Source organism: Oncorhynchus masou, chromosome 21 (assembly GCF_036934945.1).
Source record: "Oncorhynchus masou masou isolate Uvic2021 chromosome 21, UVic_Omas_1.1, whole genome shotgun sequence".
NCBI lineage: Eukaryota > Metazoa > Chordata > Actinopteri > Salmoniformes > Salmonidae > Oncorhynchus > Oncorhynchus masou.
In genome coordinates this window covers 33,811,575-33,826,461 of record NC_088232.1, presented here as the reverse complement: position 1 = coordinate 33,826,461, position 14,887 = coordinate 33,811,575, and the positions used below count along the sequence as shown (strand labels likewise).

Genomic DNA, 14,887 nt, shown 5'->3' with positions numbered 1-14,887 from the left:
AAATCCAATTACTAGCATCTTTACTGTCTGCATAAAAAGTGGCACAACAAACCTCTGTATGCGATATCTGTAAACTGGGAAACTGAACATTTAATATGGAAAAATGTCAAGCATAACTTTGGGTCTCCAGGGGGGGAAATGCCTTTACAACCAGTTACGGTTGCTTTGGTCTGAATCACTTCGTATGAAATAAAGCCATTTCACATGAGCGGTCTGTAATAAAAGGGGTGTGAAAACACAAGTCAATACCGCCGTAACGCAGCCCCGGGGCCAGCCCTGCACCCCACCCACACACTTTCGGTAACGCTAAATTTGGGGCTAAACTTAGTTGCTGTAGTAGTAGGTTCTCGACCATGGAAATTATAGGCAGTGCTGAAGTAAAAAGCCATGTAATCAGAAGAGGGTGGGGTGAGGTCATGGGCAAAGCCAAGGTGGGGATTACTGCTGAGAGATGACCCAACCTTGGGGGTTCAAGAAGTGATCAATTCTACTTGAACAAGTGTTGTATGATCGAAGAGTTGGGTGTTCACTTTAGTAAAGAGAGAGACAGCATACTTTTATGGCTGGTAGTGTGTTGGTGGCTTGCAGACCGAAGGTGCGTAAGAGAACCACATGGGCAGCGTTAGTTGAGTAGAGTCGTTTCATCAGGTCGATGGCGGCCATCATGAGCAGTTTGTGTTGCTGCCGTTCCGCCTCATATTCCAACAGATGCTGCATGGCCCCTGCACAACACAGCACAGAGTAGAGGCAAAACACCAGGGGTTACATGGCCCCTGCACAACGCAACACAGAGTAGAGCAAAACACCAGGGGTTACATGGCCCCTGCACAACGCAACACAGAGTAGAGCAAAACACCAGGGGTTACATGGCCCCTGCACAACGCAACACAGAGTAGAGCAAAACACCAGGGGTTACATGGCCCCTGCACAACGCAACACAGAGTAGAGCAAAACACCAGGGGTTACATGGCCCCTGCACAACGCAGCACAGAGTAGAGCAAAACACCCGGGGTTACATGGCCCCTGCATAACGCAGCACAGAGTAGAGCAAAACACCCGGGGTTACATGGCCCCTGCATAACACAACACAGAGTAGAGCAAAACACCCGGGGTTACATGGCCCCTGCATAACACAACACAGAGTAGAGCAAAACAACAGAGGTAACATGGCCCCTGCATAACGCAGCACAGAGTAGAGCAAAACAACAGGGGTAACATGGCCCCTGCATAACGCAACACAGAGTAGAGCAAAACACCCGGGGTTACATGGCCCCTGCATAACACAACACAGAGTAGAGCAAAACACCAGGGGTTACATGGCCCCTGCATAACGCAGCACAGAGTAGAGCAAAACACCAGGGGTTACATGGCCCCTGCATAACGCAGCACAGAGTAGAGCAAAACACCCGGGGTTACATGGCCCCTGCATAACACAACACAGAGTAGAGCAAAACACCAGGGGTTACATGGCCCCTGCTTAATGCAGCACAGATTAGAGCAAAACACCAGGGGTTACATGGCCCCTGCATAACGCAGCACAGAGTAGAGCAAAACACCAGGGGTTACATGGCCCCTGCATAATGCAGCACAGAGTAGAGCAAAACACCCGCGGTTACATGGCCCCTGCATAATGCAGCACAGAGTAGAGCAAAACACCCGGGGTTACATGGCCCCTGCTTAATGCAGCACAGAGTAGAGCAAAACACCAGGGGTTACATGGCCCCTGCATAACACAACACAGAGTAGAGCAAAACACCCGGGGTTACATATCATGGAGGAAAGAGTTTCATATTCTGGTCCTGTGAACATTTTATTTAAATTTTTTTTGCATTCAGTCAATACATTGGAGCTATTCTGACTTCAAAATAAAACCAATAAAAGATTCACATAACAGGATTTCCATTTCTATGAAAAAGCAATATACATACAGTCCTTGGCAGAATGGGAGAAAAAAAAAGAATAAACTTTGGAGGAAAGCCGGTTCTTTTTATAATCAAGAACAACAGCAAGCGTCCTAGCTTGGGTTATGGGAAAAAGCTTGAGAAACCACTGGCTATGTCTGCTGTGTTTTGTGTCTGTTCAGTATAGTCACTAACCCAGATCCTTAAAGTTAGTGAGACAGGCCACATCCCCAAAGCCCAGGTTGGCTCCTTGGCCAGCTAGAGGGTGGACGCGGTGTGCTGCATCCCTGCAAAGAAAACTAAAGACCCCCGCCATGTAAACCTAGTCACTACATCTACGGGGTAGGACCTTGTCACTACATCTACGGGGTAGGACCTAGTCACTACATCTACGGGGTAGGACCTAGTCCCTACATCTACGGGGTAGGACCTAGTCACTACATCTACGGGGTAGGACCTAGTCCCTACATCTACGGGGTAGAACCTAGTCACTACATCTACGAGGTAGGACCTAGTCCCTACATCTACGGGGTAGAACCAAGTCACTACATCTACGGGGTAGAACCAAGTCACTACATCTACGGGGTAGAACCAAGTCACTACATCTACGGGGTAGAACCTAGTCACTACATCTACGGGGTAGAACCTAGTCCCTACATCTACGAGGTAGGACCTAGTCCCTACATCTACGGGGTAGAACCAAGTCACTACATCTACGGGGTAGAACCAAGTCACTACATCTACGGGGTAGAACCTAGTCACTACATCTACGGGGTAGAACCTAGTCACTACATCTACGGGGTAGGACCTAGTCCCTACATCTACGGGGTAGGACCTAGTCCCTACATCTACGGGGTAGGACCTAGTCCCTACATCTACGGGGTAGGTCCTAGTCCCTACATCTACGGGGTAGGACCTAGTCACTACATCTACGGGGTAGGAACCTAGTCACTACATCTACGGGGTAGGAACCTAGTCACTACATCTACGGGGTAGGACCAGAGCAAGCATTCCCTTCAAATAGACAGAAATACCAATGATTGAGTTGAGGAATTAACCAACTATTTTTTTTAGATGCAGTCGATAATGATTGTTTTTATGACCCTTTTATACCTTTACAGAATAAGGGTATATAAACTTTCTATTTACAAAATTCCAAGTGAATTATAAGTCATGGTTTTCCAAGGCAAACCAATGTGAAGTTCAATAACTCCATGTCCCACAGGGATGAGTGTTGACTTACCCGATGAGGGCCACCCGGTGCCTGATGTACTCTGATGCGTGGCCCATGCCCAGGAGGAACATGACCTGGCTTTTTGGGCCGATTCTTGCCACGCCACTGGCAGACAGAGACGACACAGATAGAGGGAGACAGAGAGAGACACAAAGACACAAAGGGAGAGAGGAAGAGAGAGACAGAGGAAGAGATCAAGCCAGAAAGGAAGAGACAGAGAGGCAGTAACAGAGGGTAGAGGAATAGACCGACAGAGAAGGGGGCGGTACAGAAAAGATAGAGAGGGGTGTGGTAGACAATTAGAGAGAAGAAGTTAACAAAGATGCAAACTAGAGCAGAAATGCAGAGTGGGTGTACTTTTCCTTTCTAACAAAATGGTTTGGCGGCATTACAGGAGCCTTGCTAATTAAAAGAAGAAGCTGGTCAGGCCATGCTGTTGAATTAGCTAAGTTTGAAAACCATTCCATGCAGTAATGACCAACACTGGCAGACCACAGGTTTAATTAGCGAACCAGGCCTGAAAGCAAGCATGACTGAACCGTGGTGACCCTATTGGCAGGACCAGTAAAAATAGCCGGCTTGGGAAAGCAACTTTAGGCCGGCAACGTTGGCATTGTCTACACGTATGATGTAGTATAGATAGAGAACAGTGACAAGTGCACGCATTGGTATTGGCTAACTGGTTCATTGGCGCACTTACAGTGTGCATATGTTGGTATTTTAACAAGAGCATTTCCATTCATAAATGTTATTTTCATATTACATATGGATATATCAGATATCCATTTCTCTCTCTGCTGTATTTTGGCACTTGTTCCTCATTGTCATTAGCTGATTTGGTGGGGTCAGGCCTGACTCACAAAGGCAGAGTTGATGGTGTCCACAAAGCTCTCCTCAACTAGCTGCAGTAGCTCCTCAGCGAGGCGGTGGCTAGTCGACCACACCAAAGAGCTCTCTGTGTCCGACAACTACAGCCAAAGGAGAGAAGGGGGATGTCAGATAAAAAGAAGGAACAGCAAAAAGGATCATTTGCATTTTGAACATACACACTTACCGGTAACATTGCTATGGGTCCTGTTGGAAGGAAACTCTGCCACGCAACATTGTTCTCTGTTGGCTGTATAAGAAGGGTATATGATCGGCTATGAAAAGCCAACTGACATTTACTCCTGAGGCGCTGACCTGTTGCACCCTCGACATCCACTGTGATTATTATTATTTGACCCTGCTGGTCACTTATGAACATTTGAACATCTTGGCCATGTTCTGTTATAATCTCCAACTGGCACAGCCAGAAGAGGACTGGCCACCCCTCATAGCCTGGTTCTTCTCTAGGTTTCTTCCTAGGTTCTGGCCTTTCTAAGGTGTTTTTCCTGGCCATTGTGCTTCTACACATGCAATACTTGCTGTTTGGGGTTTCAGGCTGGGTTTCTGTACAGAGATATCAGCTGATGTAAGAAGGGCTTTATAAATCAATTTGGTAAATACGGTAAAACATGAAAATAATAGAGTATCCCTCTAGGTGTTATTATATGGTAATACATGGTGTGTTGGTGAAATTGACAGGTTGTAAGATGTACATCTCACAGATGAAGGACAGCCACAACAGCTGATTGGTCTTAATTCCACTGCCTCACCATCAAATTTGGCCCATCTGCTCCAATCTGAAAAACAGCCAATCACAGTGGTTATAGCCTAGAGCATCATGGTCAAATGCTAAAAAACAATAACATTCACAACATTCATAAAATAAGAGCTACTACTCAGCTGTTGGACTGATCAGTAGTTTGGTTTGAAATGTCTGTCCATTGGCCAGGGTGACCTGAACCCAGGGGATGGATTCAGCTATCTGGTAAGACTTGGGCCAAGTGTACATCACCACCTTGGTTTTGTACAGGACCTTCACCTGATCTGACAGACAAAACACAGAGAAAAAGCTGGTCAAAAGCAGAGCCTGGGTTCGCCACAGAGAATTGTTTTAGGTCAAATGCGTACCCCTATTTTCACTAAACAAGAAAGGGACCAGCATTGGTCACACTAATTAAGGCTTTGCTACTTGTTCCCTCCGAAAAGGAAAAAAAGAGAGTAAGGTTTGGCTGTAAGTGACTAAAGCGGTGGAGGATCTACAAACCACCTCGTAAAACACCATTGGTTTCCCTCTCTGGCAGGGACCAGTTGCCGAGGCTCACATTGACAATCTTCTAAATGGTCTTGGCTTGCCGCATAGGATTGACTAATAGTGTTTATCTACAAGCAGACCATGCCACACTTTCCACTTGCTGCCAGCATGCTGGGGTTGCACTAAAAACTCCCACCTTCTTGGAATATCAGTAGCCAGTCATCCCGAACAAGAAAGGATCTGGAATTACACTTGGCTTTGCCCACTTGAAGAGGTTCCCATCCGCAGATTGACTACTAGTCCTGAACACGAGTGACAAATATTGGCTTGCAGTGATTGGAGAGCAGAGTTACTACAAACCAGCTGGCTCAGTGTATGCTTTTCATGTGCTTCCTCAGAAGCAGAGAAACATCATGAACAAAGGAAGAAAAAAGAAAGTAGAGGACCAACTTCATGCACGTAAGGAAAATCTGTTTAGTGCAAAATGTTAAAAAGGCTGTTTATAAATACGTAGTTTTACAGTCGATCACACAGCAGTGCTCAAGTTTCATTTGTGAACCTCAAAAAAGTCTGTCTAATTTCAGCAACAATACAACGTCAGCACTTTAGCATCCTCATGGTGTGGAAGCACATGTCAATATTAAATAGGTCACTGGACCACTGCACGTGTCTTCCCATGGCACTGGGTCTATGGAGTGCTTTCACTGGCACACAGGGAATATGGCGCTTGATTGAAATAGCAGGAAAAACCTGGATGTGTCCAAGAGCTGCACTGGTCTTTAAAAACAGACACTGGGGAAAGTACAAATAAATAAAACACAGGGACAGGATGGAACAAATGTGGTGACATTACATGAGCTGCCAGACACAGTGCTCATTAACAGGATGTCAATGGAATCAAGAGGTCTTCTAAGGAGAGTCACATCACTGCTGGTGCATAGAGAGGGTTTCATGTGAAAATCATCAATTCAACTGGACTGTACATGAAGCTGCTTTTCTTACCAGACAGATTCTCCAGCTGTTTTGTTAGGGCTGCCACAATGATGTCGTTCTCCACAATGTATGCCATTTCGTCCTGCAGGTTCTCCTTATCGAATGTAATCAGGGCATGTGAGCAGGCATCCCAAACCTAAATGAGAGACAAATTATCCCTGTGGTCTACAACTCTATCTTTAAATGCACCCCCTTTTCCTATATTTAGCTGGCCAAAGAAGCACAGCCTCATTGAACTGAACACATCAAAGTTGTTCATCTGCAGCCAGAACTTGGCAGCCACTACTTCAAGTACCAAACTAAGATCTAGGAAGATCACCAACACCCTTCTGGTTCTATGGTTGACTTGGTTCTATGGAAGTTTACTGAAGCACGATGAAAGGTCATTAGTGATGTTGATTTATGGCAATATTTTTGGCCCAACAAATAAGTAAGCTACAGTAAAATATTAGTTAACATTACTGAGCAAGTAAATATTTGTTCATGTATCCCAAAACAGTTGAGAGTCGAAAACATATTTGTGGCTCACAATTGAGACTGTCTGAGATTGTTTCTGAAACGGGTCATGCAACGCAGAAAGTGTTTATGCTTATGTAGGACTGATGGCTTGCTACCAAGGTGACAGACCTTATCTTTCAGAAGTAACACAGCTAAACTACTTTTTTCCAACATAAAGTAGTGGGTTTTACTCTACAAGAAAACCACTAATGGTGGTGGGTTTGCAACTTGTGACAAGTGGTTGGCTGCTTGAAAGATTTAATGAAACCAAAATGCAAGTAGTTTTTAAGTTGGAGAAAAATAATACTTCTGTTGATAAGAAATTTGTTGCTATGTACTTATTGTCCTCTTTGCTAGGAGAAATCCCCAAACGGGAGCTTTAAAACCAGTTTATCTTTCCATCCTAACACTCAGACAAGGGAGAGACCATTGGAAATGGCTTACTAATGACTCATAGGGAAACCTTTCCTTTCTCAAAACCCTATTTCAGGTTATATTTCCTTTTTAAGACAGTAGTTAACTTTTTGGGATAGTGAAGATCTTTTTTTAGGTTAACCTCAACGCACTGCTCCTCTATCCTTGTAATATGCATCAGGAAACAAACAAGCAGAAAAAGGAGCAGAGCAGTTAAGGTATTATGGGAGAGGTATATCACCACAATCACCATATGGCATTTTATGATGACATCCTTGGCCATGAGTGAAACCCTGAGGTTTGGTCTTTGATACAAACTGACCACATCTTACAGAAGGGACTCAGCCTGTGCCCACAGCTGTAAAACAGGGTCACTTTGCTGCTGACATCTATACATCTCATCATCTTTCATCTCCAGCCTCCTGTTTGTCACATGAATCTTTATAATTAGTAGACACAGAAAATGAGTGCCTAGTCAAAGCTGCCAAATAGATTTATTCTTCCTATTAAATGTGCTCCTAATAAATAAACACTCTGCCACTGTGGCCAGAAGAAAAACCAAACCTTTCACCAAAAGCCAGGGAGTTTTGGTCATCTTTTTAAATGTACCTCCTCCTGTCTTTTGGGTTTGAAAGCACCCTTGCATTTGCATGGCCTATGAGGATGTATAAATTAGGCAGAGGAATGAACGAAATGCGTGTTTTAAACCACTATTGGGTTTGCCTTTTTGTTGTGAACAAATAGATTCCTGAGGAAATGGCATTGTACAGCGCGTTCAGCAAAGTACATGATTGAGTGGAGGTTAAATGGCAGTGGAGATGACATTTTCCTGAAATTCTATAGCCAGACAAGTTACTGACGCAAGGAAGTAAGTATATAGTGTTGTAACTAACAATCTACAGAAAAGGGGTTTTCAAATTAAAAAAATACCTTCAGTGCTTGTGGTAGAGTGGAGTTTCCAAAAACTGACCTGCATCTTCTGACAGGGCTTTCATCTCATGTTCATAATGTGATTCCATGCTCCAACACCTGAAAGGCACACACACACTATTTTATATACTACAAGATGCTCATCTATAAAATGTAGGAATGTTATGTATGAGGCATACAAGCACCATAATGACTTGTTAAAGGAATTTGATCAAATGAGATATGAAGTGGGCAAAGTCAATTTAACTGGGCATGACATAGCGATGGGTATCCAAATCACTACTTTCACTTCCTTATTGACATGCAGTTCATCATCAGTGTGTCAAATAAAACCCAAGGAGACATGAATAATAGTTTAGAGGATCCCATCAATGACTGATGTAGACTAGAGGCCAGATATGATCCCTGCTAAGCATGTGCGACATGACAGAATGGGACTGATCCCTAACCGACTTCCTGACAACCTTTTCTACTGAGCCACACCTCAAATAGGCTTAATCAGACAGCAAGCTGGCCACCTAAACAAGAGCTATGTTGTCATTGGATAAGATATACTGTCCATATTAACTGGATAAACCAACCCAGGCAATAATATTGACAACCAAACTGGATATAAACAACTATTCACTCCTACTGTTCTTTATGAACCTCATACTATTGAAGCCATGTGTATCTGCTGGCAGAGAGGTTTCCTCAATTTTTCTGATGCTATTAGCTGCCAATGGAAAACAGAGCTGCTAATTGTGTACCACTGAGGAGGGTGGCAGAGCCCGGGCTGATGGAGCGGACTCTGGTACTATAGGCGTCTGGGACCTTGTCCATCACCTTTTTGTTGCCTGCCTCAAGCAGCAGAATCTTCTTCCCCCTCCAAGCTTGGATCTGTGCCTGTCAAAAACAATGAGGATCTATGAAATTGATTGATGCTGCGTCCAAAATGATAAACAGACAGACTATCTAATGATATGATGTTCAGAGCAGTGAAGCATTGTTATAGCCTACATTTTGGCACCACTTGTGGTTTTAAAGAGAACAAGAAATTAAAAAGTTCCTCTACATGTTTGTTTTAATTATACCTTACTTAAGCAACATAGAACTAAGACAAATACTTTAGAGGGGTTTCCACTAAATTCTATAGCCACAAAATCGGATTATACAAACACAAAATCAGATGACACAGCCACAAAATCAGATGACACTGCCACAAAATCAGATGACACGGCCACAAAATCAGATGACACGGCCACAAAATCAGATGACACTGCCACAAAATCAGATTACACAGCAACAAACCAGATCACACTGCCACAAAATCAGATGACAAAGCCACAAAATCAGAGGACACAGCTACAAAATCAGATGACACAGCCACAAAATCAGATGACACAGCCACAAAATCAGAGGACACAGCCACAAAAATCAGATGACACTGCGACAAAGTAAAAATGTGCAAAAAAAAATGTGCTTAATTTCAGGTTAGGGTTCGGTTTAAGGTTAGCAGTGTGGTTAAGATTTAGTTTAAAATAGTATTTGATGTAGATAAATTGTAGACATGGGCGGGGTTTATGATGTTGTGGCTATAGAAATAAGTTTATAGGGGGCAACTGTAGGGGCAGATTGGGCTGTCTCTTGGCAGCTTCAGGAGATCACCTCGACTCACCTAAAGTCCAAGCCATAGCGGTCCCAACCATTCCTCCTCCAGATATAATGACATCATAAAGCTAATTTCATGTCCAACAAGTTCTGCTGCACACGCGAGTCACCTGCAAATGATTCTTGCTCCTGAAAAACGATTCACAGCAACACACCGCCGCCCAATTCCATTTAAAACCAGGGTTGCTTTAGTGAGACTATGCATCTTTAAAACAACGTAACGTGGGACTCGTCTAACCCTAAAAGAACTCCAACTGTATTGTTGGGATGTTCTTTATCAGGACTAAACTCGTCCTAATCGCAGCGGTGGCCATTCTATAATTCAGCCATGTTGTATATTTATATATATGTAACAAAGGCGAAAAGAAATATGTAACAGAGGCAGGTACTTCCTGTACTGCTTAACCAATCACAACAAGGAACCGCACGAGTTTTATTCACAAGTTATCTGCACTTTGGTGCTATTCATATTAAAACATAATGCAAAACCGAATTCAGAAGGGCAATGTACAAGAGATACAGTTAACACGCCGCTTGCATTAAAAATGTGTTCCTAAAATGTATGAACATGATACCTTAGGCTTTTACTTCAGCCAATCAAACGTTAGAGGGCTGCAGGGGGTGGAGTCAAATATATTGGTTTTGCTAAACATTATCCAGTAATTCTAAAATTATCACATTGTAACAGTGTGTGTGGATATATGACGTCGATATACGACTGTCTTTATTGTGAAGCAGGAAGAAGGGGATAAGAATGTTGCGCTGGAATAAGTCTACGGTAGTTCTATCGTGCACGAGCATCAGGTTATTTTCTAATATCTATTTTTCAACATTCCACTATATTTTCATCTCATAATTTATTGTAGTTATGAATTGTGAAACAATACCATTTTTCTGCCCTAAAACAGTAGTTTAGCATGTACTATGTTAACACCATAGACATAAGAATACCTCTCTGCTAATGTTAGGAGAAGCAGTTTGGTTGCTTGGGCAACCCTTGCAGCAGGCTCACACTATGTGTTGCTGGAGTTTTCTCCTGTTTTTTTTTCTGATATTTGTCAGTTCTGTGGAAAATAAAAATAGCTGGGGTTTTCTCACTGTGAGAGGTGTTTCTTGAAGAGGTGTTTTTGGAATATAATCAAAATGTCTTCCTTTTTCTTCTTTCCATAGATGTCTGGTGAGTGTTGGTTTCAGGAGGACACACTGCTGCTAGGATGCAGGAGCAGAGGAACATTGTAGATCTTCAGGCTTTCCTGGAGGATGGCCTGAGATCAGAGGTGCTGCTCCAACACCAGCTGCAAGCAATGAAGGAGGCCCACAAGCAGCAGCTGCAGGAGACAGAGAGGAGACAGGGAGAGGGCCTGGAGAGAAGGATCCAGCAGAACTCTATGCTGTCAGCAGATGTCGACAGGTAGTCTAGTACTCCAGGACCTCCCAACAGGTCAGACAATCGTAGAGGTCTATCACATCCTCTGCAGCCTGGGCATCCGTCACAACTGTCACACAGAGAGGATCACAGCAACTTCAGCATCAAGGCCAACAGAAACAGAGCAGCACCAACTAAGTAAAGAGGAGAAAGAGGAGGCGGAGTGTCAGAGGAAGTTCCGTGCTGTTCCTGTGCTTGTCCAAGTGTTTTTGCACCTCCATGATGCAGGTGCAACAGAGGGAGAGGAAGGAAGGCCATGAACAGAGGAAGGACTTCATGCTCTCCATGCAGAAGCCCTTCAGCTTCCTGGGGAGAGATGAGAAGAAGAGAGAGAAGCTGATGGAGAGCATTTGAAAGGTGTGTTGCCTAAAAAAAACATCTCTTGAGATGTTGCTAAGGTACAGGAAATTGTGTTATAAATATATTATCCTCTCTAAATCTATTTTTTCCCCCACTGAATTCTGCATGCTCTGTAGAGGAAGAGCTGCGCAGGATGATATGCATCCAGCCGAGGGCCCAGGAGAACTTGAGGAAGTCCACAGCACCTATAGAGAACCAAACTCATACTGAGAACCCTGAACCTCACAGCTCCCAGCATACTAAGAAGGAGGTCTTGGCCTTCCTGGATCAGACCACCTCCCAGGTCCCTGACTTTGATAGGCTGCACAAGGCTTTCCACAGGGAAGCCTTGAGGAGGGCCGAGAGGAAAGATGTGACCAAGTGTCAGCCCTTCCACCTGCGGACATCAACCCTGCCCTCAAGAACAAGCAGGAGCAGCTCTGAAAAAGAACAAGTGAGCTTACTGTAGCACTCTGCAAATAGAACTGAGTTCAGTATAGAGCTGATATGTTTATTACTTTGGCTTTGGTTTGTTTCCTCGTGTTATTTTGTTCTCAGGAATCCATAGTCAGTGCCTGAAGAGAAGCAATTCCTTTGGTGGTTTAACATCGCTGTCTACAGATACGCTTCCCACCTACATTACAGATGCAGCAAGGAAACGCTGTATGGCCATTAGGTAAGAGGGAACTGTGAACTTCACTATCAGATGTGTCTCTTTCATTCGCACAGATCACAGTAAAGATGACTATTACTCTCTCTGTCCTATGGTCCATCAGAAGGTCTGTGGAGCAGAGGGAGGGCACGGGGCAGGAGAGTGCAGAGTTTATGAGGAAACACAGGATGAGGTCTCAGGCCATGAAGAAGACAGTGGCTGTCCGTGCCAAGGTCATGGACCCTCACAGCAGCCTGAAAGAGGTGAGAAGCTGAAACAGCACTGGTGAGTACTTGAAAGTCCTTAGATGAAAACTAAAAAGAACAGACTGATTAAAGAGTTGTACTGTATTTCTTTACCTAATGTGTCTGTGGCTCTGTACTTGTAGCGTGTCTGAGCAACAAAGGATGAAAGAGTATAAGAAGTAGCTACAGGATATGAAGACCAGAGTCACTGACCATCCTTACCTCTTTGAACAGGTGTCACAGGTAAACCATGGGCTTGCAATGACCTGGAAACTACAGTTATGGAATTGCAAACACTTGAGAAGAGCCTTTGAACTGTCAACTGACCCTTTTCTATTCCATTGCTTTTGATGTAATTGCTCTAGAAAAACGCAGAGCAACTATGCAGAGGGACTATGCAGAGGGACTACGCAGAGCGACTACGCAGAGGGACTATGCAGAGGGACTATGCAGAGGGACTATGCAGAGGGACTATGCAGAGGGACTATGCAGAGGGACTATGCAGAGGGAAGCTGGTTTGAATGAGAGTTTGAAACGACACCGATCTTCAAATCTGATGACGATTGTGATGACCAAAGTATTGAGAGTAACATGGAGAAAAGGTACCTACAATGACAACAAGGGTGTGTAGCAGTGTGTCTACCCACTAACTGTTAGTTGTATTCATACAATATATAATACCACTAGGAATACCACTGCAGCTGGAACTCCAAGGGCGCCATGTGGTTTGGTCATTTATACAATGTTGCATTACATAATACAGGGAGACTGTCATAAAGTATTTAGTGAAGAGGTGACAAATACTGCAGCCAAGCAAAACGTTGATGTAATTACAATATAGACATTTTCTAACCCGACATGTCTGATTTAGGGATGGAAACATAGACGTCTGGGAGAAAATTGAAGAGGTAGAGGAAGAGAGCGTGAAAACCAGAGTGGAAATAAATGTATGATCAAAAAGGTCGACCCGGCATGAAACTCCATATAGCCATTTTGTTTCAAAGAGCACTATGTTCTAAAATAATTCTAGTCTAATTGAACTATGTTGACCCGGTCTTTGACTGTCTGACATGTTTGTTATGGATTATGACCTTTCAAAACAGGGACATGTGGCCTCTGGAGCTTTTAAATTGATATTAACTGGAGCAAATGTGAGAAAATTAATAAAGGTTTATATAACTATATATTTATAAGTCATTTTGAATTTTACAATGGCAGGGTATTATGGAATATTAAATGTATTGCTGCATAATATTTCAACGTTATTAAAACTGAATATCAAGGGCTTATTTGGTTTTATACAATTTTGCCGGGATACGCGTGGCATTACAAAGGAGAACAGATACTTAGTAACCAGATGTGAAAAAAAGAGTTTAAAACAAAACATAGGCCAATACTACAGATTCAGAATGGTCCTGGTGTAGTTAGTATGTCATCCCTCACTGATAAATCAAAGTGCTGACAGTGATCTAAGGGATATTATAGTACGATATTAAATCTGTCATGCAAGGCCATAAATATGTTGCCAATGGACAGGTCCAATAAGGACAGGAAATGTCCGAAATGGACATTTCTTTGATGCTTTGGTTAAGGTCTCTGGCTATTTCAAGAGCCACAGTGCCAGTTAAGTATATAGGTCTAGACATTCATCTACCATCACAAAAGGCATTCAGTGCACTGCTCTCTGCCCATTTCCACTTCAAATGGGGTTTAATACTGGCCTCCACAGTGAGCTGAAGCAGTTTACAGCCATGTATTTATGGGATTTTGCTAACCAGATGGAAATATCTGAATATGTATGTATATTACTGGATATAATTTTTTAAGTTGGCTGATGAAACACACTCAAAGAAGCTGACAACAGATCCCTACACACTGTAGCTGGCAGCCGACCACCATTCCAAAGGCTAACAGCTATCCGGAATCCTAGGGGCAACTCTACCCTAAACCCTAACCCAAACCTTAACCCCTACCCTAACCTTAACCCTTATCATAACCATTTTACATTTCAACTTCAATGGGGTAGTGACGTCCCAAGGATCCCGGATAGCAAGGACCCATTCCAGAGCCATACCTTGTTGTCTCCATGGAGACCAGTTTATATGGTCATTTGGAGGGTACCATCCCAGAACCGTGATGTGAAGTCCCACCTCAAATGTTTGGCTGTATTCGGATAAAGATGGCTATGGAAGTCATTGAGTGACCTTAAATGGTCTTTTACACTGTACAGTAGGCCTGAAATCCCATCAATCAAACTAGCTGTAATCCCACCAATCAGCTGAAATCCTATCAATCAAACCAGGTTCACATCGGTTGGAGATGCTTGAATGACAGATCCAAGAGAGCTCAAGCATCACATGACAGAAGTTCAAGGGCTCCAGTGAGGTTGTCATGGAAACCATGTTTCTCCTCTTTACACCCCCCAGTGGTCAAGCAGGAGACTGCTTTTTACCATCTTGGATATTCCATACAGAAGTGACTATAAA

The 14,887-nt window shown here is 43.5% G+C and overlaps 2 protein-coding genes across 6 annotated transcripts; one reads left to right on the top strand and one right to left on the bottom strand.

Moving 5' to 3' along the window:
* Window positions 1-567: 567 nt before the first annotated feature.
* LOC135508196 (ubiquinone biosynthesis monooxygenase COQ6, mitochondrial-like) lies at window positions 568-10,098 on the bottom strand. 5 transcript variants are annotated; one of them, XM_064928226.1, is made up of 10 exons: window positions 9,747-10,098; window positions 8,839-8,974; window positions 8,130-8,188; window positions 6,257-6,383; window positions 4,904-5,046; window positions 4,773-4,799; window positions 4,190-4,252; window positions 3,996-4,103; window positions 3,145-3,240; window positions 568-722 (listed from the first exon to the last, which is right to left on the bottom strand). In XM_064928226.1, exons 3-10 carry the CDS (start codon window positions 8,133-8,135, stop codon window positions 663-665), a joined length of 630 nt encoding a protein of 209 aa, XP_064784298.1. In that variant the 5' UTR covers window positions 8,136-8,188; window positions 8,839-8,974; window positions 9,747-10,098; the 3' UTR covers window positions 568-662. The 5 variants fall into 5 exon arrangements, with proteins under 5 accessions (XP_064784298.1, XP_064784301.1, XP_064784297.1 ...); XM_064928229.1 differs by having other exon boundaries at window positions 8,090-8,188; window positions 8,915-8,974; XM_064928225.1 differs by having other exon boundaries at window positions 8,915-8,974.
* Window positions 10,099-10,392: 294 nt separating this feature from the next.
* On the top strand, window positions 10,393-13,634 carry LOC135507386 (protein FAM161B-like). The gene is made up of 7 exons (XM_064926935.1): window positions 10,393-10,543; window positions 10,910-11,522; window positions 11,642-11,958; window positions 12,063-12,180; window positions 12,281-12,441; window positions 12,545-12,644; window positions 12,767-13,634. The coding sequence occupies exons 3-4, from the start codon at window positions 11,659-11,661 to the stop codon at window positions 12,081-12,083; spliced, it is 321 nt and encodes a 106-aa protein (XP_064783007.1). The 5' UTR covers window positions 10,393-10,543; window positions 10,910-11,522; window positions 11,642-11,658; the 3' UTR covers window positions 12,084-12,180; window positions 12,281-12,441; window positions 12,545-12,644; window positions 12,767-13,634.
* Window positions 13,635-14,887: the final 1,253 nt, after the last annotated feature.

Coding starts and splice junctions, on each gene's coding strand:
- LOC135508196 (XM_064928226.1), bottom strand. Junction 4,104..4,189: donor GACCCATAGCAATGTTACCG/GTAAGTGTGTAT, acceptor CTTTGGCTGTAG/TTGTCGGACACAGAGAGCTC. Junction 3,241..3,995: donor ACACCATCAACTCTGCCTTT/GTGAGTCAGGCC, acceptor TCTGTCTGCCAG/TGGCGTGGCAAGAATCGGCC.
- LOC135507386 (XM_064926935.1), top strand. CDS start 11,659: ATGATATGCATCCAGCCGAGGGCCCAGGAGAACTTGAGGAAGTCCACA. Junction 11,959..12,062: donor GCAGCTCTGAAAAAGAACAA/GTGAGCTTACTG, acceptor TTTTGTTCTCAG/GAATCCATAGTCAGTGCCTG.